We start from the raw sequence: 23,857 nt of genomic DNA, 5'->3' as shown, positions 1-23,857 counted from the left end.
ATGCAGTTTGACAGCTGAGAGGTTTTGTCAGTTTAAAAGGACAACCTCACCAAACAAATTTCAACAAAATACAAATACAAATTACGAAGGTGTGTACCTACAAGTTATAAAGGTGTGAGGACAAATGCGCACTATAAAATTTCTCACGCTGCCTTCCATAGTCTTAAAAATACTTTTAATTGTGCAAAAATATGTCACAGTCATTCCGACATAAATATGCTACTGTTTATACAACAATGCATATGTCTAAAACTTATGTTTTCACAAACCCAAAGAACTCTTGTGAATTCCAGGGTATTGAATGGAAGAATCCACCTTAAACAGGTCAGATACATGCTTCTCAATTTCCTGGTCCTAAAAATTTTTTTTCCCCTAAACTTATTTTCACCCTCTGTTCTGTCAATACCTTAAACAGGCATAAGAGACACCAGGCATTTCCATACCACAAACACCGGACAGGAGCAAAGAGACCCCAGGATGTGATCAGCACCCATCTTTCTCGGGTTCCCCCTCAAGGCAATGCCCACAATAAGTCTTGAGAGTCTGCTGTCCCAATTCCTTTAACCTGTTGTGCCTAACCTCCCACCTTTTTATAATAAAAAGATGTGAATGTAAAAAAATGGCCAAGATCAAAAACACTGATGACAACCTTTGCTGGAGAGGAGGTGGGGTAAAGGGAACACTCCTGCATTGCTGGTGGAAATGCAAGCTGGTACAGCCCCTTTGGACGTCAGTGTGGCGATTTCTCAGAAAATTAGGAAACAATATACCTCAAGACCCAGTAATATCACTCTTGGGTATATATCCAAAGGATGCTCAATTGTGCCACAAGGACATGTGCTCAACTATGTTCATAGCAGCATTGTTTGTCATAGCCAGTACCTGGAAACAACCTAAATGCCCCTCAAATTAAGAACGGATAAGTAGGGCTGGAGAGATGGCTCAGTGGTTAAGAGCATTGCCTGCTCTTCCAAAGGTCCTGAGTTCAATTCCCGGCAACCACATGGTGGCTCACAACCATCTGTAATGAGGTCTGGTGCCCTCTTCTGGCATACATGGAGGCTGAACACTGTGTACATAAATAAATAAATAAATAAATAAATAAATAAATAAATAAATAAGAACGGATAAGTAAAATGTGGTACATTTACACAATGGAGTACTACTCAGCAGAAAAAATAACGACATCTTGAATTTTGCAGGCAAATGGATGGAACTAGAAAACATCATTCTGAGTGAGGTAACCCAGACCCAGAAAGACAATTATCACATGTACTCTCTCATAAGTGGTTTTTAAACATAAAGCAAAGAAAACCAGCCTACAAATCACAATCCCAGAGAACCTAGACAACAATGAGGACCCTAAAAGAGACTTACATAGATATAATCTACATGGGTAGTAGAAAAAGATAAGATCTCCTGAGTAAACTGAGAGCATGGAGACCTTGGAAGAGGGTTAAAGGGGAAGGGAGAGGCAGGGAGGGGAGCAGAGAAAAATGTAGAGCTCAATAAAAATCAATAAAATAAAATAAAAAAACAAAACAGTATCCTCCTGCCTCGGCCTCCCGAATGCTGGGATTGAAGGCGTGCCCCACCATGGCCGGGCACGTCTTGTTTGTATGTGCATGTGTATGGGCACAAGCATGCCATGATGCAGGAAGGTCGGAGTAGAACTTGAGAGTCAGTTCTTTCCTTCTACCCTGTGGGTTCTGAGAATGAAACTCAGGTCATCAGGCTCGGTGGCAGATGCCTTCACCTGCGAAGCCACCTCCCGCGACCCCATTCAGATTTCTTGACTTTGAAGAGCGAGTGGAGCCTGCATGGCTTCTAGAGCGCACTCAACCTGGATCGGCACTACCCAAGACCAGAACTCTACCATGTGCCGACATGACACCCTTGGGCACTGAGTACAAAGATGGTCTGTGAAGGGCACCTCCTCCCGAGCTCAGGAGAAAGCCCTGTGCCCTGGTTAGTTTTTTTTTATTTTATTTTTTATTTTTATTTATTTATTTTTTGAGACAAACTAGAATTTTCTGGGTGAGGAAATGCCTATTGGCAAGCCTGTGGCATTTTCTTGATTAATAATATAGGTGGGCCCAATCCACTGTGATGGGGTCACCCCTGGGCAGGTCCTGGGTGGTATAGAAAGCAGACGGAGCAAGCCTTGGAGAGCAAGCCAGTGAGCAAGGCTCCCCCAAGGCCTCGGCTTCAGTTCCTGCCTCCAGGTTCCTGTTTTGAGGTTCTGCCCTGAATTCCTTTTGTGGGAGACTGTGATGTGAAAGTGTCAATCAAATAAAACCTTTACTCCCAACGTGGTATCTATCACAACGACAGGAACCTAGTTAGGGAACGCTTGCTCTCTTCCATCTCAATTTGGTTCCATCCAACCGTGTGACATCCCCAGCCCCGCTGCAGCCTGCCCTGCCCCTTTGGGAGCCTTTTCTCATCAGTGGTGACTCATGCTGCCCGCACCTGTCCCGAGTCCCATTATCTCATTGCCTCACTCCCCACCAATGTGAAAACGAGTGATAAATTGGTGTTGGCGGGTTGATGTGTTACCTCAGCTAGGTAACACATTTGCATCGAACAAGGGCAAGCTGACCGCATCTCGGTGAAAAAGAGGGATAATGGGGGGAAGTTTGGGCATGTCAGCAGGCTGGCTAAGGAAATGTTTGAGGGCAGTGGGTCTCTGCTAGGCCCCTAAATCATGCCTCGTCTGGGTGCCTCCAGCTGCCACAAGCTTGGGTGTCATTCCTGGCTGTCAAGGCCAAAGCCACGTCAACGCTAAGGAATAAAGTGACGGGCCAGGAGGTTAGAGGGTAAATGGACCTGTCGTTAAGTCCGATAACCTGAGTTTGAGCCCTAGAATCCATCACAGATAAATTCAGGGAGGGTGTACACAGGGCTCAACAATGCTAAAATCCAAGTCTGTGGGTTTGGGAGTTGAAAGGGCCTCGGTGAGCTTTTCGGTCACTAGTTGTACAGTTAGTAGAAAGCCCCGTTAACGCCAGCCCTTCACTACTCACTTGATAAAGAGGGTCCGAGGCTAGACCCCAAGCACACAGCTGACGATCCGATCTGGCTTCCCGACATGAATGCCCCAGACCTAGCTTATTATAGACCAGTGAGAAGTGGGAGGACTAGGGGAGTTTCTGAGTGTGGATGGGTGTTACTGAGAGAATCAGCGGTACAGAAGCTCTTGGGGGTGGCTCGTGTCCCGCAGGACCAACAATGGTCCCCTCTTCGCGTCCATCTCCCCTACGCTTTGCAGTTACTGGAGCTGCCTCGGCTCTCGGAGCTGCTGGATTCCCTAGGAAGTTGCATAGCCTCGGGAGAGGCGCAGGGCCACGCACCGTCGGCAGCTCCCCCCACTCACATCCCCCCTCCTCCGCGCACAGCCCCGGGAGGGTGCGCGGTAGGACCGCGGCCACGAGGTGGCACCCACGCGCCGAGGAAGCACGAGGCCGCTCCCGGGCCGCCTCCTCATTGGGAACAATGCGGCGCCTCGGGCTGTAGCGCCGCGCGGGACCCCGGAGCCCGGAGCCCGGAGCCCGGAGCGCCAGTGGCCGAGAGAGGGAACGAGCCGGCAAGCGGACGAGGGCAGACGTGAGCGCAGCCGTCCCTCCCCCGGAGCCATGGGCGCGGCGGGGCGCGCGGCTGCAGAGCGGCGCGGCCGAGAGGTGCGGGGGGCGGGGGCGCGGGCCTGGGGCAGCCTCTAGCCCGCTCTGAGGGCGCGGGCCCCGGGGATGAGGGCGCCCGCCGCGGGAAGCCCGTCTGCGCGCCGCGGCTCCGTCCCGCCCAGCCAGCGAGCCTGAGCAAGGCAGAAGCGCGGCCGGCGATCTGGGGGCGCGCCGCTTCGCCGTCCCCAAAATGTGAAGCTAGGAGGGCGGAGACGCAGAGACCGCCTTGCCGGGAGCCCTCGCCGAACCCCCCTGCCCTACGCGTCCAGGCCGCGCCGTCATCCCCCCCCCTCCCCCGACCCCGCCGCGGTTGCAGAGCAGCGAAGCCACCGTGCCCCGCGCGCCCTCGGCGCTGCGACCCCCTGGCTTCGGCCCGCAGCGGCTTAGTGTTTCCCGAGGCTGCCGGAACCGGGCCCAGGACGGTGCGTCTGGCCTCGCCCGCGGCTTCTCGCCCAGACAAGTTTGAACAATGATCACAGTCAACCCCGATGGGAAGATAATGGTCAGAAGATGCCTGGTCACCCTGAGACCCTTTCGGTAAAGTTCTCGACTGGTTGGCACAGGGAGGTCGAGACCTCCCCAATGGGGTGGATGGTGGAGCTGGGCGAGGTCCGTCCCTGCTGGGGTTGCAAGTCCAGGTGGCCGAGGAGGTTCACGAGTCGATTCTCGATGAGGACCATGGGAATGGGGAAAGAGATGGAGATGGGGTTTGGGGTATGTATGTGGGAGGGGGGGGACGAAGGATGCAAGTCTGGACCTGTCTTGAGTTGATCAAGATTGGGGCGATATAGGCATGGAGAGGTCAAAATGGAGTCAGAAAACACCAAAATCAAGGAGGTCCTAGGTTCCAAAGTGGTCCTAGCCAGCAACTCTATTTCCTGCCCCAACATCAGTCCTACCTGAGCTGCGAAGTTAGTGTGGGGTGCCTCCTAGGCACCCCTGGTGTCCCGCCTGTCGCCTTCTAGGTCGACCCGCCCATCCTTTCTGCCTAGTCCATCCCCCTTTTCCCGCCCTTGTTGCTTTCCCATCCTTCTGGTTGGGTACGAGCCTGTGTCTGACAGGAGGATCCCCAAGATTGTGGCGAGGGCCTCTTCTGCTGGGGGCTCCGCTTCCAAATTCGGACTCCAACAGGCTAGACAGGCGCGGCAGGAGCATGGAGCAATGTCCGAGTTAGATACGCCTCCCTTTCCCTTACCATGGACAGTCCTAGCCGGATACGGGCGCAGTTTGTGAGGGACTCACTAGGACCTGTTGGTCCTCTGAAGGGACCCTGCTTCCTTCTCCTAGACTCCAGCAGAGCTAGGCCCACAGGCCAGGCTGGGCAGAGGGTGGTGTGTGTGTGTGTGTGTGTGTGTGTGTGTGTGTGTGTGTGTGTGTTGGGTGGGGGGAGAGTGTTGGAGGGAGAGGTGGACACAGTAGTGAGATGGGGTTAGGCCACAGGTGGAGTCTGGTCATAAACCTTGAGACATGCACAGGCTTTCTCCCCGGGCTCTGGACTGATCCCCGGTGCCTCCACACAGCCTTCTGTGCCCAGCTGGATTGGAGGTGGGGAGACATGGCCCACCTGGCCGTTCTGTCAGCATGCTGGGCTGGCTTGGGGCTGAGACGGTAACCACTGGGGACAGTTGTCTATGTGTCTATGTAAATGCAAAGGCCTGTGGAATTAGAGAGCTGCCAAGGCTGGCTTTCAGAGTGTTATTTGGAGAGTGTCTTAGAAATCCCTGGCCTAAAGTGCCCTGGGGGAACCAGGTCACCAAGCAGGCTTCTCTGGAAAGACTCTGTCTCCTCCAGGGAGATCCTGGACTCTGCCCTGCTGGGCATCTTGAGAGGGTTCTTGCCGGTCTCAAATCCCAAGTCAGCTTTGTAGCTGGCTGGAAGCCCAGCTTCTGAAGGTTCCTGGTGTGATTCTGGCGTGAAGGTGGCAGGCGGCGGTCTCCAGCACCACGGACAGCGCCCTCGCCCCCTAAGCTGGGTTTCCCTCCTCTGTGTGCCCTTAACTGAAGGCGGGATTCCTGGTGCAGTCGCAACCCCCTTCCAGCCCTGCAACTTCACCTCCTGGTCTGCCTAGGATGGTAGGGACCCACAGCTAACCAGTCTCCTCCAGGTCTCCTGAGATCTTTAGATTGGAGACCAGGGGCAACCCGCTGATTAAATCACCCTAACTTGATTTATCTTTAAAGGACGTCCGGGGATGCTGTTAGTGCAGAGGTCTGGGGAGGGAATGCCCCTGAGATGTCACTTGGATGGACATATGAATGGATGAGACCATTGAGCACACTGTAAATGACCACCAACTACTTTTGGGGGACCCTGGGCCCCAGCTGTGGTAACTGGTACAGAAAGAAAGGCTAAGGCTGTAGATTGAGGCTTCAAAGCCCAGGCAGAAAGTGTAGACAGCTTTCTCATGGCAAGCATCCGTATCTCCAGCCCTAAATACAATCCCATGATTGAGAGAGAGAGAGACTGGAGGTAGGAAAGCCCTGTTTGTTCTCAGGATGGGAAGAGAGTAGCGGGGACCCCACGAGATATCCCCGGGTGTGCTCTGAACACCATTCCGGCTTTAGAGGGACTCAGGGAGGTCCCCCTGAAGTAAGAGAAGTGCGCCCTGTGCCACCTCTCCTATTACAGCTCACCATGCTCTCCCCACAAAGTTAGGAACATGGCTGTCCCTGTGGAAGCTACTGGGACCTCCAAGTATTGGTCCTCCCCGCCTCACTGACGCCAACTCTAACTGCTTCCTTTAAATACGGGCTCAGAATTTGTTGTTTCTTCTTTTCTTTTACAATTATGTGTTTCCTTTAATGGGCCAAATTTTAATTAAAGACTCCACTGACAGTTTAAAATAATGGGGATTAAAATGTATAAAGTAAGCCTTACAGAGAGACACACACAGACACCAGGGTCGGAGACAGAGTGTAGGTGGGGCAGGTGGAAGCATCTGGCATGACTTTTGGTCTTCTTGGTCATCCTGGCTCTGTATCAGGTGGGGACAGAGAGCCCCTCCCTCTGACCTGGGGGAAGGGAGGGTCTCCTTTCAGCTCTGCCAGCTCTTCGAGTCCTCCAATGAATTTGGGGTCTCAAGCCTCCTCTGCCTCTGCCATCCCCCAGCTCAGCCCTGTTTGTGCCCAGCATGGAGCGCTGGGTCTTGCTGAGCTTGAGGCAAGGACTCTGAGCCTCGACTCCTGCTGTCTTTTGGGTTACTCCAGTGTCTGGCACCTCTTAGACAATGAGTATGTATTGAAGGAATGAATGATGTCATGCTTTGGCCTGCTCTCCCTCCCTGCATGACTGCAGGCACATTTGTGACACTGCATGCCTGGGTGAGAAGATGGCCTGACTCACGGTGCTGCAGGGTGACAAGCCAGGGTGGGCATGACTGATAGAGAAGTATGTGTGGAGAGTGGGCACAGTGGGGGCGGAGGGGACGTGCCTGCCGTGAGATATTACCACCCAAGAGTGATGGGGACGTGTGGCACCCTATGAGGACACAGATAAGTGAGCTCGTGACAGATGGCGGAGGCCGTGTACACAGTGCCGAGTGTGGCCCAGGTGATTGAGACTGGCCCCCTTTCAGATCCCTTCCTGTGTGCACATTCTTCTTGTTTATGGTTTTTTTTTTTCTTCTCCATGTGCTCAGTTTTTTTGTCCCATTGAGGATGGAGCCTCCCGGTCCTGGGATCCCCACCCCCAGCTCTGGTTCTTCCTTGAGTGCCCCAGCTCCCTTTTCTCAGTTACTGTTTCTTTGTTGGCTTGAGAGCTCATTTAGCTGAAGGTGGACTGGAACTTGCCAAGTAGCTGACGATGACCTTGAACTCCTGAGCCTACTGCAACTACTTTACCCAGCCCAGCCACTCATGCTTCTGGCATGTCTATGCCTTTCCTAGCGGGAGTCGGGTACTGGATTGCTGGTGTGCTCTGCTGACCCACCTTCTTCCACTCTCCCTGCAGGCTCTTTGTCCTGGGCATCGGCTTCTTCACTCTCTGCTTCCTGATGACGTCTTTGGGGGGCCAGTTCTCTGCCCGGCGCCTGGGGGACTCACCCTTCACCATCCGCACAGAAGGTATCTGGTGGGCAAGGAGAACCAACAAGATGTCAGGGGGGAGATACCTCTGAGCTCAGCCCCTGTAGCAGGCTTTTTGGGACCTTGGTCTCTGAATATGAAAATGTGTAAGGGGAGGGACTGAGCCTGCAGTGTGACAGGCATGCTTCTTGGGCCCTGGCCCTGTCAGTGCTACTGGGATTCTCAGGCCTAGAAGGGGGGGTCTCCCAGGTGTCAGAAGGGACCCTGTGTTGCTTCTTTTCTTGGAGTGTCCCGGATGGTGTCTTTGAATACACCTGTCTCTTTGAGAGTCATGTTAGTAGGTGTGGTTTTCTGGCCTGCTAGCCTACTCCCAAATAACTGCACAGAGACTTCTTAATTATAAATGCTACTAACTAGCTCTTACAGCTTAAATTAACCCATATTTCTTTCTACGCTCTGCCACCTGGCAGTACATTTTTTCAGTGCGGCCTGATCATCTGCTTCCTCTGTATTTGGCTCAAGACTCCCCGTGACTCTGCCTTTCTTCTTACCCCACATTCACAAGTCCCGCCTAACCTTCATCTGTCTAACTATTGGCCATTTATTCCCTTATTAAACCAATGAGAACAAATACTCATAGTATACCAAAGGTCGGTCCACAGCGCATGTTCTGTGCCTTTGACCCTAGCAGAGCTGCGGTGGGGACAGGCCTGCAAAGGGCTCACATGGTTCCTGTCTGAGCACTTGTGATGTTGGTCTCACCTGGTCCTTCTCTGTCCCTGACCTGCATGATGCTGGCGAGGTGTGGAATGGAGATGCAGCGTGTGGGCTTCTGGGACCAGACAGCTGGAGTCTGCATCCCTAGTTACTAGCTGTGTGGTGTTGCTGAGTTCTTAAGTCACAGGGAAGAGGAGAGAGAGGTTGAGGGAGTAAAGACCCTCTCAGGTGCCGGATTGATCAGGCTGGTGAGCAGAAAGCCCCTGGCACTGTGCTGCCTTCACACAGCTCGAAGGTGACTAGTCCTTGTCCCTGCCCCTCCTCCTTACACCACTCACAGGGCTGCTGGGAGTGAGATAAACGCTTGGGTTCTCCACAGAGCGCCACAGGGCCTCCTTGGGTCAGTAGTAGGAAGGAGGAGCATGGCGTGGTGGGGGGACGGAGGCAAGTGGGGCTCCTGAGGCTGTCGATGTTGTGAGGAGCTTTCCGCCTGTCTAGAGAGTCTCTTGGAAATCACCTCCTCGAGCTCCTGGTTCCCAGCGATGAGTACTGCAGGCATCCTGAGTGGCGCGTGTTGTCAGCTCAAGTGGGCTCTGAGTGGCGCTTATTGTGCCATCTGGTAGCCATCCTCCAGCTCATTCCTTGGCTTAGCACGAGTCTTTAAACTCGCAAACGCTCTCAGAAGGCCGCTCACACTTATCACCATCAGCCGTTCCAGTCAAGCGTGGCATCCTGTCTCTGGCTTCCAAAGACCCCTCAATATGTGAGCCTTGCCCCCCTTCTGGCAGGCAGGGTAGGTCACTGCCTCCCCATGGTGGCCATGAGCCTGTGTTATAAGATGCTTGGGGAGGAGATCCCGTGCAGTGATTGTGGGGTGAAGTTTCCACGCACACATAATGTGCATGCTGTGTATGGGAGGGGGTGCTCCAGGGGAGCAAGGGGACCAAGGAGGTGTGTGGGTCTCTACACAGGAGATGCTCAAGGGTTGAGGTTGGAGAAGTGGTGGCAGTGTGGAGGCTGGCTGGGAAGGAGATATAGAAGATAGATGGTTGGGGGCTCAGCCCTGAGAAGGAGGCTTTGGTTCCCTGGGGATGTCCTTAGAAGTTGGTATGTCTGTCTGGGCTTCAAGAACCTAGACCTCCAGCAAATTTAGGAATCTGATAGGTGAGAATAAAGACATTTCAGGAATGGGCTTTGTGCCTGGGCTCTGGTTCTGTTGCACAGCCCGAAGGGCTGGAACCCAAGACAACACCACCATCTCATGGCCCCTGCCCTGCCCTGTCCCAGCAGGGCTTTGGGAGGGGTCTGTCTCAAGCCCTAGATGTCGTACCAGGGAAGGGAGAGACCCTGCAGGTTACATATGAAGTTACATTTGTTTGCGCGTGTGCGTGTGCACGTATGTGTGCACCTGCAGGTGCTTCACATTTCTGAAGTCTCGTAGACACAGCACATCCACAGTTTGTGCAGCTGGACCCAGGAGCGGCACGTTCAGCTTCTGGAACACTTATCATTGCTCCTTCTAGTTTTTATAGTCCCTGGTGCGGCTGTGGGAGGCCCCTCCTCTGGGCCAGTTTACACTTCAGGACAATAAATTGATCTAGTTTGGGGGTGCAGTGTGACACGTCTCCTTTTGAGATTTGGACAAAAGTCGCTCGAATGGGGATCACTTGGAGAAGGTGGGACTTCTGGTTTGGGGAAGGAAGCACCTTTGGTGCTTCGCATGTAGCAAGGCCCAGCCTAGTTCCTCCTCTACCTCCTCCTAAGAGGGTCCTTGCTTTCTCCCCCTGGAGTCAGACCTGAGCAGGTTGCCTTGCAGATAATGAGCATGAGCTTCTCTAGGGTACGTACAGGCTGGAGGTCCCGGCTCAGCTGCTTGTGTCAGACAATCCCTCGTGTCCTGGTTCTGCTGTACCACGCAGGTCCCAGTGCTCCACATTCTGGGGGTGGCTCTTGGAGACTGGCCATGGATTTGGGGAGGGAGGGGTGACAGGTGGAAGTAGAGCCCCATTCGGCCTCCTGGGGCCTGCCCTGGTCTCTGCAGCCCAGAGCCGTACATACACCACGGCTGCAGCAGCTGTCCTATACAGGAACCAACATACGCTCATTTTCCCAGCTGTCCAGACACCTAGTGTCAGTGTCTGCAAGTACCAGGGAGGGCTCTATTCTCTGGCAGGTGGGGGCTCGATCCAGGTAAAAGAGAGGGATGATGACACTAGAGAATGGGAGAAACAGCCACAGAGAGGGTGTCTGGGGAAGAGATAGAGTGGCTGGCCTCAGGGGGTAATAAAAACACACGTCTCTCTGTGTGGGGTCTATTCATATCTGCAGTATCCCAGCCTTTCTTATTTATATGGAAATCAGAGGGGAGTGTGTATTAGCTCCCAGACTTACTGCTGGGGCCTCAGTAAGTTCATTTCTATTCAGTCAGTGCCAAGAGTGGGAATGGACTCAGGGGAAGATGTGTTAGCTTGCTTAGCTGATAGTCCTGGGGCCAGTGGTGGCATCTGAGAGTGTGTCTCTTGGGGAGGGCCTGCTTCCTGGCCTGCTCCCCTCTTGGGCACCGATGTCTGGATTTAGCCTTAGGTATCTCTTCAGCAAAAATATAAGCTTCTCAGGCAGGGTGAAGCCATACCTTAGGGCTTTTGCAAGAAGAGAGGGCAACTCCTGAGCCCTGGGAACAGCGGAGCAATCTTACTGTCTTGGTTTAAGAACAGGAGAATGCCACAAGAGCCATCCAAACTGGGTCTGTCTCCTCAGCCAAAGCCATCATGAAACCTGGGCAGTGGCCTCTTGCGTGTCCCTACATCCTCTGGTTTTGGGGTCACACCTCCTGCTGACCCCTTATTAATTCCTGCAGTGAGGCATAGACTCTGACCCCCAAATGCCTTCAGGGATTCTTGTGTGGGGGTGACCTACATTTCCCTGTTCATCTCTTCCTCTGATTTCTTGCTTCAGCAAAGGAACCAGCTCACGTCTCCTGTCTCCTCTCCTCACTCCTCCAGCTTTCTGATCCTGTCTTGCTGGGAAGGGCACCCCGTTCCACCCCATTCTTCTTAAGTCCCTTGTCCAAAAACCTGTGTGTGTGGCAAGGAGGGTGGGTGCCGTGGGACAGGGGCTTCAAACCACTGCCACTCACAGCAGACAGATTCAGACTCCTCCAATGGTGGCAGGGAGGCACCCCTCCACCCCCACCCCAGACACACACACACACACACACACACACACACACACACACACCATGATTTTCCCTGCCGCGGTTTTCCCTGTGTCCTTCTTCAGCCCTCGACCCTGTCTCTAGACCCCCTCTCTCCAGTCTTCCAGGCTGTTCCAGGAGACTGTCTTCCTGTGTGAGTGCACAGAGTCATTTATCTCTGTCTGCTCAGAGTCCCCGCTGTGCCCAGGCCCACCTAGGGGCCAGGAGGAACAATGTGAAATACTCTTTGTGCAGTTCCAATGCCAGCTTTTATGGGATGCATTCCATCCCCCATTTCTGCTTTCATGAGACCCATCTCTCCCTTTCCTTTCTATTTCCTCTCTCTTCCTCCTCCCCGCTTCCTTTCCTGGGACCCTGATTTCTGTCAGTACCAAGGAGGAGACAAGAGGTTAGAACTACAAAACTCAACAACTTCAGATTCCCCCCTCTCATTTTACCCAAGAGGAAACTGAGGCCAAGAGAAAGAAGTGACCTGTTCCTGTTAGGTCAGTGTCAGAGTAGGGTTGGAGCCAAGGCTTTGATTCTTCCTGCACCCTGCCCCAGGTCCCCGTGTTACTCCCTGACTCTGTTAAAGTCTTGGTTTTTCCTCATGGTCTCCCGGTGGGCCCTTGGCAGTTCTGCAGCCTGGGTAGGAGAGCTGGAGCATGGAAGGGGCCTGTAATGGTGAAGGCAATGAGTAGGGGCAAGAAAGCCTGGGAAGGGCTGGGGGAGGGGCAGGGGGACTGGAGGGTCTCTCCAGGAAGTCAAGGCATGGACCTGTTCCTGCTGTACTGCTAACCAGGCTGTGGGGGCCCTTCAGGCTTGAGTGCTCTGTCCAGTACATGGCTAAGCAGTCCCCAATTCTAGGGTGATTAACTGTAGTTGGTTTCTTCTTCTTCTTCTTCTTCTTCTTCTTCTTCTTCTTCTTCTTCTTCTTCTTCTTCTAATTCTTCTCCTCCTTCTCCTCCTCCTCCTCCTCCTTCTCCTCCTCCTTCCTCTCCTTTTTCTCCTCTTTTCTCTTTTATTTTTTTCTTTTTTGGTTTTTCGAGACAGGGTTTCTCTGTAGCTTTGGATCCTGTCTTGGAACTAGCTCTTGTGTACCAGGCTGACCTTGAACTCACAGAGATCTGCCTGCCTCTGCCTCCTGAGTGCTGGGCTTAAAGGCATGCGCCACCAGCACTCGGCTTGTGCTCAGTCTCTTAACACTACAAGAAAAAAACCAAAAACAATGGTCACCTTCTTGGCACGGGAAGACCTTTTGCTTTTTCTCCTACTGAGGGGCAGGAGAAACCATATCCTCCCTCCCAACCCACTCCTTCTCTTCATCCTTTTCTTTGCCCTGCCCCCATCCCACGTGACTCGTGGACCATCTCCATTTCCTTCCTCTTCCTCTCCTTTGTCTCTTCTCTTTCCTCTGGTATCTCTTCAGACCCAGGGGCATGTCTCAAAAGGACACAGGTCCTCTGGCTCTGATGCTTCCTGAGTGACTGTCCTCTGAGCCAAACAACTGTCATCTTGTGGAGTTCAGCTGTGTCCCCATGCAAAAGGATCGCCCCAGCTGGCCTTGTGGACTGTATTCTTCCTTATAGAGGGCTGGGGGTGGTCATGAGCATCCAACTGCTCCCTGCCATCTGTTGTGTGTAGCTCTGCCTGGGGGACGCTAGGGTAGGTAGGGGGAGAAAAGGGGGGGCATCTATGCAGCTCCTGAGAAGTCCTCACCCCTTTTGGGTAAAGGCTTTCCAGGGGTGGCCTACTGGGGAAGAACACCCACACGCTTGTAGGTAACCTCATCTGTGCTCTGTAAGGAAGCCCAATAAACTTCTTAATTCCCCCAAACCAGAGTAAACTTTGGTAGAGCTGTGCCCCAGTTTGTGATTGGGGACCTCCAGAGAAAGGGTAGCTATTGCTGTAGTCTCCCTCTGGGAAGGGATTTGAGTCCATAGATGCCTGGCTGCTCATTCCCAGGTGAGGCTGTGAGAGATGCCTCCTGACTCCTGTGGCCTCTCTCTGACTGCAAGCATGGGAGCCCAGTGTGGGGAATCAGGCAGTGCCTGAGCCTGGGAGAAAAAATGAGCAGGGGTGGGGGGATGAATCCCGAATAGCCTGGACAGCCCTGAACAGTGGCAGAGGCGCTGCCGTGCCCCTCCTCCGCTGGCTCATCACCATCTGGCTGCCTCGCTTCCCCCTCCCTCCTCTGCCTCTAGCTCTCAGTGGCTCTTGTTGCCTGTGCACTATGCTGGGCTGCAGTGGGCCATAGCATCCTTCCCCTGAGTCAGGGATGTTGAGGCCAAGAATGGAAGGTTGACTTCCCCTCAGCCCACAAAGAGGGCTGGTCAGACTCCATGTGTCTCTTCCACAGTACTGCTTGTCCCGCGGAGGCCACTGGGGCATTCTGGTACCTTCTTCCTGAGAGACAATTGCTGTTGGCTCCCCTACTCCTCAGCTCTTTGTATTCTCATACGTGGGGTCAAACTTGCAACTGTCAGCACCTGGGGCAGATGGAAAGTACCAGAATACGACCAGAACCCAGTAACTGACGGTGCATAGATGCCATAACTCTGTTATCGAAGGTGGAATGATCCAGGACTGCTTCACGCCTCTCTCTGGCTTCCCCAGTAGGGGAAGCAGTAGGCTTAGCAGTGGGTTCCTTTCTGTTTTTTCTTCACTTCCATACCGGGCTCGCCTTCTCCTCTCAAATCAGTTACCCTAACCTTCACGTTAGCGTCTGCTTTTGGAGAGTCCAGCAGTTGGCACCCCTTGCCCAGGTAGCCTGGAAGCATGTGGTTAGCATCTTACTGGGTTCTGCTTGTTGGCTGAGAACTTGACCCTGGATCTTTGAAGCCGAGTGCCTTGTGGCCTGTGTGGCTGTCTAGAACGTGCAGAGACGCAGATTGCAAAGGCACGTGTTAATCCCAAAGATGGGAAGAGAAAGACCACAGACCCAAACCATCATGGCCAAATTCATCAAAGCAAGTAATTAAATAATTAAGCTTATTTTTACTTGTGTACACGGACTGCCTCCCTGTAAGGTGGGGTTTGAGAGGGAGACAAGGCGTTTATATCCGAGGGGTAAGGGGTTTCTAAATAGGGAATTTGATGGGCAAAACAGACAAGCTTACTGGAGCAGAAAGTAAGTTATAACCTCCTGAAACAGACATGGTTGCAAAGTGGGCATAACTGGGTAGTCATAACAACAGGGTAGTCATAGTTGGTCAAAGTATCATTTTGAAACAAAGGGTTGCCAGATGGTTATTATACTTTTTTTTTGTTTGTTTGTTTTTGTTTTTCTAGACAGGGTTTCTCTGTGGTTTTGGAGCCTATCCTGGAACTAGCTCTTGTAGACCAGGCTGGTCTCGAACTCACAGAGATCCGCCTGCCTCTGCCTCCCGAGTGCTGGGATTAAAGGCGTGCGCCACCACCGCCCGGCTATACTTTTTGAAACAAAGACACGGTTGCTCTTTCCTGGACCAGGCAGCACAGAACCATTTGTAGTTAAAGTTACAGGTGGGGCATAGCCTGATCCCTGAGCAAGAGATTTAATCATAAACAGGGATGAGTCTAGTTTGTCTTTACTGTAAGGTGGCTGTTAAGCCTGAGGTGGAGACAGGAGGTTCGTCACTAGGCAGGGAGAGTCTCACACTGGGCAGGCACAGCTGATGGTGGAAGGATAAGAAAGGAGACATTGGGGAAATTGAGGAGTTGTGGGGATCTTAGTGGGTGTACCTCACTTTCTCTCAGTTGATTCTTCACAGGGTCTGCCTGGCAGGGGGTGAAGGACTCACCCTGGAGGAGCCTGAGGCTCAGGATAAGAGCACTGTCATTTTCTAGACAGGTTCAGGAAAGGGAATGGGAAGGGGGAAGTAGGGCTTCAAAGCTGGGCATGGGTGGAACAAGGAATCTCACACTGGATCCCAAAGCACAGGATGACCCACTATCAGAATCATACAGGAAGCAAGCCCAGAGAAGGTTCCAGAACCTCAGTTGTAGGCGGAGGTTGACACCTAAGCCCAGAGCCTCAATCATTGGGCAATGCCATACTTACAGAAACCTGACCGGGGAGTCCTTGTTCATGCAAGGCATGAGGGGTCCAGGCCTTCCCTCCTACTGGGGCCTTCCTGGCTCTCACAGACCCCTGGTGCCCAGAGCACCCCACAGGCCACACCTCGAGTTTCATCGAACACTCACAAACCAGAAGCCAGAGAAATGGCAGAAGTCCCTCGGGTTACCCAGCGGGGAGGGGGCAGGTTAGCCCGATAGATGGATCGTCTTCACGAGTAAGGTAAAGGGGTTCCTCCAGGGTGAATGGGCAGGAGGCACACTCTGCTGACCCCTCCTCTGATGTGGCCCAGGAAGATGGAGCTAGGGCTGGGAGTGTGGCTGCCCCTGACCATGCCCACATTCTGCCCACAGTGCCAGGTGGCTCCGAGTCCCGTGGCGCCCTCCGCAAGATGAGTGACCTGCTGGAGCTGATGGTGAAGCGGATGGACATGCTGGCCAGGCTGGAGAACAGCAGCGAGCTGCACCGTACTGCCAGTGTGGCACACTTAGCTGCAGACAGGTGAGGGGACGGGGCAGGACGCAGGGTGAGGGGACGGGGCAGGATGCAGGGTGAAGGGACGGGGCAGGACACAGGGTGAGGGGACGGGGCAGGATGCAGGGCGAGCGGTAGGTGCCCCTGGGCTCCTGCGGGTCCAGCATAGCCTCAAATGTATCTTTGGAGTTCAGGCTAGGTGTCCTTTCTAGTAAACTAGATAAACTTTAAGATTGCAAGACACAGGGCTGGGGAGATTGCTCCGTGTGTAAAAACGCTTGCTGCTCAAGCATGAGGGCTTGAGTTCAAATCCCAGCACCTACGTAAAACCTGGGCATAGGTGTGCACTATGGGAGGCCAGGAGGACCACTGGGATTCCAGCCTAGCTCCAGGTTCAGTGGGAGAGCCTGTCTCCTGGGAATAAGGTAGAGCATGGTAGGACAGGATGCGGGGCTTCTGGCTCTGCCTATGACAGTATGCTGTCTAGCATACTGGCATTTGAGTCCTCACCCTCTCCCGCCACCCCACAAAAATGTGAGAAAAAAAACACATCCAGAACGCAGCCTCCTCCTCTTACACTCAACAACCATTAACATTTTGTCACATCTGAGGATCGTCTTTTGTCCTCGTTAAATAAAATACCGCAGGTGAAAACTGAAGGGCTCTATTGCTTCTCCCTGGAGACAAGCAAGTGACACTTAGCGTTAAGCTTTCCCCCTTCTATCTTTTACACACACTTACCATGCTCATTAGGAATGCATAGTGCGTGTGTGTGTGTGTGTGTGTGTGTGATGAGCTCTCTGGCCCAGGGTGGCCTTGAACCTACAATCTTTCTTCTTCAGCCTACTGAGGGCTGAGGCAAGGGAGTTGTTAGTGGATCACTCATGATTGACGTATGAGCAGAGGTTTTTCTGTCTTGCCCGGTCCCATGGCCACTTTTAAATAACCATTCAGAGGCTTACTATTAATTACAAAATATGCTTGGCCAAACCGCTCAGGCTTATTACTAACTAGCTCTTACCTTCAGATTAGCCTATTTCTATTAATTTATATTCTGCCACATGGCTTTCCCTGTGCTCTAATCTTGTTCCTCTAGCGACTGGCTGGCATCTTCCTGACTCTGCCTTTCTCCTCTTTGTGTCTGATTTGTTTTTCCCGCCTAGCTGTATTCTGCCTGGCTATAGGCCAATTCAGCTTTTATTATCAACCAACGAGAGCAACATATAGTCACAGTATACAGAGGGGTTATCCCATGACAGTGAAGTGGGACAGTGTGCTTCTTTGGATTGGTGTGGCGTTCCCTGCCATTTCGCTTTCCTGTTCTAGATTGCTGGTCATGGGCCACGCCTCAACTGGCCTGGCCGGTTGAGTAAATGCCCTGGGCATCCAGGTGCATCGGGGTGCCCACGATAAGGGGACATTTAACTATGCAACATTGAACATATATATGGTGTCCTTCTCATGGAATCACCTCTAGCACAATCACACCTCAACCCAACAAATACTGCATAGGGTGTGTTAGTCTCTGCAGGGGGGAAACGGGGCACAGACATCCAGAAGCAGTCAAAGTGGTACAACTAGGAGGCACTAGGCCTGACCCCACGGCTCACCCTCAGAACCATGATGTTCACGTCTGCATTCACCCCCTATGTGGTCCGCCACGTGTGACTCAGGTTTGGTCTGCTGGTGGCACTGGAGGTTCAACATTTTACTTATTTATTGCGCGAGTGTGCATGAATGCAGGCCATGGCACACATGTGGGGGTCACAGGGCAACTTGTCTGAGTTAGTCAGTTCCCTTCTACCGTGTGGGGCTTGGGATCCAACTCTGGTCATTAAATGTGTCAGCAGGTGGCTCTACCCGTTGAGCTGTCTTTCCCCCTTTGAGGGACTTTCCATATTTGTGGATTTACAAACTAGGGAAGAAAATCTTTTGTTAGTTTGTGCTCTGTTTTGAGAGAGTTCTCTCTCTCTTTTTCTCCCTTTCCCTCTCTCCCTCCTTCCTTCTCCTTCCCTCCCTCCTTCCTTCTCCTCTTCTTCCCCCCTTCACGATCTCATGTAGCCCAGGCAAGCTTTAAACTCATTCCGTAGTTAAGGGTGACCCTGAACTTCTACGATCCTTCTGCCTCTGCCTCCCGAGTGCTGGGATTAGAGACCCGCACCCTGACACCTGGTTTATATGGAGCTGGGGGTGGAACCCAGGGCTGTGTGCGTGTACCAGCGGAGCCACTCCCTGGCCCCTGTGCTCTGGCTCAGAAATGTCTATGCTAACATTACAGGGCTGGGACCAGGGCTTCAGGCAGGCATCCCGTGCAGTGCCTGTCGCGGAGCTCTTCCCTCCTCCCCCACTGCAGGGAGCTCTGCACCCTTGGTACTGGTAACCCCACTTAGAGCATCAGATGAAAAAAGGAGAGAGCTGGGTATTGGGACTACCAAGAGCCAAAGTAATGAGCGACATAAAGCCCTGTGTGGGGAGCTTGGCAATATCCCTTAAAGAGCACGCGAGATCATCTCAGACACTGGCACAGGCTCCAAAGGATCGATGGGTGGGTGAGTCAGAGGGGTGCTCTTCACACAGGTGATGAGGGAGGCGAGAGTAGAGGTGCTGAGAGCAGGGGTGCAAAGGCCCTGGGGTTGGTGTATTGAAAAAGACAGGCCATATGGATGCTGATACGGTAGAGTGCTGAGCAGGGGGAGGGCTAAAGGGGAGGTCCTGTGGGGCCATGTCAGCCGTAGGACACTGTTCTGAGAGACACGTAGCTGCTCGGTTTATTTGCTTACTTACTTATGTATTTTGCTTTGGTTTTTGCTTGTATGTGTGGTATGCACACGTGTACATGCGTGTACGGGTGCATGAGTGTGTGAGCACATGTGGAGGCCTGAATGTGCCTCTGTGGTTGCTTTCTGCCTTATTCATGGAGGCAGGGTCTCTCTCACTGAACCTGGAGTTTACCAGTTCCTCTAGTCTACCTAGCCAGCTTGCCTCAGAGACCCCTTTCTACCTCCCCTGTGCTGGGATTGCAGGTGGTTGCCACCCCTGCCTTCTGGGGATACAACCCTGGGACCCACGGCTGTGCAGCAGGTGTGTTAGTTTGGGTGATTGAGAAAGGGTCTCGCACAGTCCAGTGTAGTCTTGAACTTGCCATGGACCTGAGGCTCCCCTTGAACTTCTGATCCCCCTGTCTCTGCCTCCTGAGTCCCTGGACTATGGGGATGTACTACCACACCTGACTGGATTTACTCATTTTTCCTTTTTTAAATTTATTTTTATTTTTAATTTATTTGTGTGTGTGTGTGTGTGTGTGTGTGTGCTGAGATGCAGGGTTGAATGGATATATTTAAAAATATATCTCTGGCTGCTGTGTAAAAAATGGATTATTCATTGGCAAGAGCAGAAGCAGAGAGGTTTCTGGGAAAGAGAAGATGAGGGGGCTAAGGTGTCCAACTTCCTTGGGTCAACATGAGACTGTTTTCTCCTCTGTGTGGACTGCCATCACCCTGTGTCCCCGCGGGCCTAATCCCTGTCCCTGCTTGGTGACTCAACTCCAAGGCCACAGGTGTGTTTTTCAGGGAGCAGAGCATCCCTTCTCCCCATGGCCCCTGCTCAGTGAACTGCACTGTTAAGAGTCCAGGGACCCAGCCTGGTAGAAGACCACAACTTCACTGACTCCCGCTTCTCCCACGGCTAGCCTGCCCCTCCCTCCACGCCTTGCCCTTCATGTGCTCCCGAAGAAGGAGGGAGCCCTGCGGGTGGGGGAGCACGCGCCACCTCCAGGCTCTATCTCGGGGAAATAGCAGCCATCCATCATGACCAGCGGAGCCCATCAAACTCCACAGGCAGAGCTATAAATTGCAGGGACACTGTGGCTCTGGGACACAGGAAGAGAGGTGGGGGTGTGCCAGGGGCTCATGGGAGTCTGGGCGCTCACTCAGACCAGCCCCATCCTGCCCCAGCCACCCTGGGGTTAACCGTGATTAACCAGCCAGAGTCACAGGAAGCCCTCCCACCTAGGCTATCCCCCCACTTCAGAATTATCTGGGGCTGTCCTCCTCCTGCCCTTCTGGAAGCTTCTGAGCTGCCTTGCTTTCCACTGTGGCTGGTGTGTCCTTGGGGGAAAGCAAATTTGCTATTTTAGCCTAGGAAAACATAATTAGGCAGACGGCTTTGAGGCAAACACCACTGTATTATACATCCTAGAGCCAAACAGCTATGATCTTTGAATTTCCCGTCAGGCTCCTTTGCAGCGGCAACAGCTCTGAAGCTGGCGGCCAGCCGTCCGCTGTCAAGTACATCTGTCTGTTGTTAGGGTCTGCAGAGTCTGGGCTAGGGGCTCCAGGGTCGGGGAAGGAGACACGAGAAGCTGGGAGTCGGTACAGACAGACCATCTCAGCAGCCACACACTGCCTGGCCCGTGGGCATTGGGGGTGCGGTGCCTGAGCCGAAGCCAGCGGCTCACCTGAGATGATTTTGTGGGAAGGAGCTACTTGGTTGGTCTCGGAATGGACGGTTTCGAGGGTTGTGGGTATGTGCCAGCATGTCCACCTCTAAATGCTGGGCTCTGAGTGTTAAGTGGGGAAGCAGGTTCTGAGTGTATAAATAGAGCCATAGTGTAATTGTGGCGTGCACACTATAAAGGGCAGGGAGTAGGTACATCGGCTTTTCTTTCTTTCTTTCTTTCCTTTTTTTTTTTGGAGGCGTGGTTTCTCTGTGTAATAGCCTTGGCTGTCCTAGATAAGATAAGGCCAGCCTTGTGGTCACAGATTTACCTGGGGTTAAAGGCAGGAGCCACCTTGCCTAGCTACATAAACATCACTTTTTAAAATTTAATTTAATTTTTTTTTTTTGAGACAGGGTTTCTCTGTGTAGCCCTGGCTAGTCTTGAACTCAAAGATCCGCCTGCCTCTGCCTCCTGAGTACTGGGATTAAAGACGTGCGCCATCATCGCCTGCGTGGCTTACACCATCATTCTTGTTTGGAGAAAACGAAGCTTATTTTTACACCTCTGTGTTGGCTGCTGTGCTGGGGCTGTAGTTCAGGGGCCACAGCCACAGGGAGGTCAGTTTCCGGGGGTCTGTGGGTGATTGCAAGGTGGGGAATGATTCTCTCTGAGGATGACATCATTCTCAACTTTACAAAATGGGTTCCTTTTTTCTCAAGTCCCGTCCTGGGCCTAGCTCTGGGTTTGACAGGGAGACGTTTTTGGTAAATTGCCCAAAGTTGGTCTTCCTTAGGGCCTGGAGAGGGGCCAGGCTGTCAGGGAGGGATTACGGGAGAGCAGTGATGTCAGTGGCCAGCTTGATCGGGCCCTCAGTGGGTCAGGGAGAGGAGAGGGCAAGTTCAAGATAGTCTGCAAGGAGCCAAAGTCAGGGGAGGCCCGGGGGTGAAAGCAAGGCTATAACCAAGGCCCTGGGGCCAGTGGGCAGCTGAGGAGGGGTTGGGGCAGGAGGCCCAGCCAGCCCCGGGTCCGTCCTGCTGTGTGCCTCGGGCCTCTCGGGAAGCGTGCAGAGCAGAATGGCCCTGACAGAGGTCAGCCATCATCTAGTAGATCAGCGTCTCATCTCTGTGACAGATCTCACCACAAAGGTCACTTCAGGAACGGAGGGCGTATTTTGGCCCACAGTTTGAGGAAACTGCATGGTCTCAGCAGGGTAAGGCCGCTGGTCACATTGAGTCCACCATCGAGAGGGAGAGAGATGGATGCCGGTGCTTGGCTTGCGATCTCCCTTTTACTCAGTGAGGACCTCAGCCCGTGCAGTGGTGCCACCTACATCAGGGTGGGTCTTTCACCTCAGCTAACCCAATCTAAAAACTCCCTCTGGGGCACGCCTAGAAGTTCGTCTCCTAGGCGACTCTGGAGCCTATCAAACTGATGAGCTGAGGCATCCAGGTGAACCGTCCTTTCTCTGCCCACTGAGGAAGGGGCAGGTCAACCTCATCCCATCTGTTTACAACCTCCAGACCCCCTTCATCAGAGGATGAGGGTGGGGTGAGTGGAGACAGAAGAGGCCAGGAGGAAAGGTCACGCTACACAGGCGTGTCCCACGTCCCGCTTAGCGTGTGAGATGCCGGGAGGCACAGCATACATCTGTCTCCGATGTGTTTGTATGTGTGTGTGTTTGCTGTATAGTTTTGCAGGCACCCAGATACGTGGGTTTCTGTGTTTTAAAAGCACGTTGTTTCGTGATACAACTGTTCCCAGTGAGCTTGCTGGCCAGCTGCAGGGAAATCAATGTTCCTCTTAATTGACTGTAACCCTCGTCAATCACAGAAGAACTCAGAATTTAGCCTCCTTCTCTAGGCAGCTTAGACAGCCACTGCTGGGGCAAGGGAGTTAGTAGCGGCCTTGTGGAACTGAGCCTTTGGGGACTTTCTTGGGGACAGGCCTGGAAGGAGCTGAGGTCTGGTAGGAAGCAGGTGTCAGAATTCCCTGCTGGGTCCTGTCCTGCCCCTAAGTCTGGAAGTTGTAGAGAATGGTACACCCTGGGCTGGGGTATCCCCAGAGCACCTCGAGGTAACGGGCTTTTGATGTTGCCTGCTTCTCTGTTGGAGTACCCGAGAACTGTTCACAACATCAACTTTGGTGATCAGGGAGACTGGTATCTGAGGCCTAGCTCCCCTTTTTCTACTTCCTGAGCCAGGACTGTTTGGTGTGGGGACCAGCATGTAGGGTAGGAGCTGAGGAAAGTGTTGCAGGCCTTGATCTCCACTACATCTGACAGATGCAGACGGGTGCATCCAGCACATGCCCAGGGCGTCATCCTCCTGACTCCCCCATCCCTAGCCTGCTGTGTGAACCCAGGAAAGTCCCTTTATCAGCTCTGGACCATTCCCCAGTCCAAACTATAAAATAAAGGGACAGTAGGGAGATTTGGGGGTTCCTTCCTAAGGTTTTGGACCCTGAGCAGTCTCTTGAGGTCCCTCTGCCCACAGAGGAACTCTGCGACAGGTTTGGGCACCCTTATCACTATGGGAATCTGTGATCCTCTCTCTCCACAGCCTCTCAGAGCTGTTTTCTCAGGTCCATCACCAGGCACCATCACTAGAAGAGAAATCTGGGGGTGTCTGGCATTTTCCAGCCAGGACCACGTGCAATGTGGCCCTGGGTCCTGGTAGCACGTAGTGGACCCAGTGGACTTTGGTTTAGAGCCAATAAAAGTGAGGGGTAATGATTATGTATGTGCCTGTGGGCAAGGTCACCCCTCCCAGAACCCGACAACAACGACGATGTCCAGGCTACAGATAAGGACCTGGGCTCATAAAGAGCAAGGACCACTCCTGATCACAGGGCTGAAGGGGCCCAGCGGCCGGCTTTGCCTGCACAGGAGAGCCAGTGAGGTCCTCTAACTGCCACATTTGTTGGGGATGGGGGTGAAGAAGGACCTATGATCCCACCAGGGTGACTTTGGAGGTCTCCGGCCCCTCCCCCTCATACCTGTCCAGGCTGGTGAGGGCCCACACTTTGATCTCTTCCCATGCAAACACCTAAAGAGGGAAAGAGAGAAGAAAATGAAATACACCACCATTAGGATCAAAGGACTCCCGGTCACTGATCCAGCTGGAGGAAGCCCTGCTGATGGCCCTGTGGGGACAGCATGGTTGTTGCCAAGGAAACCCTTCAGAACAGTTTTGGCTTTTGCTGCCTGCCTTGAGGGTGGTCGCATCTCAAGGGCTTCAGTCTGTACCAGCCTGACCTTTTCTTCAGTCTTGGCCTTAC

General features: G+C 53.0%; 1 protein-coding gene across 1 annotated transcript in view; it reads left to right on the top strand.

Moving 5' to 3' along the window:
- The first annotated feature begins 3,363 nt into the window (after positions 1 to 3,363).
- The window catches only part of Mgat5b (alpha-1,6-mannosylglycoprotein 6-beta-N-acetylglucosaminyltransferase B), a 64,311-nt gene continuing 43,817 nt past the window's right edge, over positions 3,364 to 23,857 (top strand). Inside the window, exons 1-3 of the mRNA XM_041636117.1 lie at positions 3,364 to 4,217; positions 7,629 to 7,741; positions 16,023 to 16,170. Of these exons, the coding sequence (XP_041492051.1) occupies positions 4,150 to 4,217; positions 7,629 to 7,741; positions 16,023 to 16,170 (329 nt within the window). The 5' untranslated portion in view covers positions 3,364 to 4,149. The remainder of the gene's footprint in view (positions 4,218 to 7,628; positions 7,742 to 16,022; positions 16,171 to 23,857) is intronic.

This window comes from Microtus oregoni, unplaced genomic scaffold, assembly GCF_018167655.1.
Source record: "Microtus oregoni isolate MIOR12 unplaced genomic scaffold, Mior012 000048F_ref0000485, whole genome shotgun sequence".
In the NCBI taxonomy this organism is placed as follows: domain Eukaryota; kingdom Metazoa; phylum Chordata; class Mammalia; order Rodentia; family Cricetidae; genus Microtus; species Microtus oregoni.
This window is presented reverse-complemented; position numbering and strand designations above follow the sequence as displayed.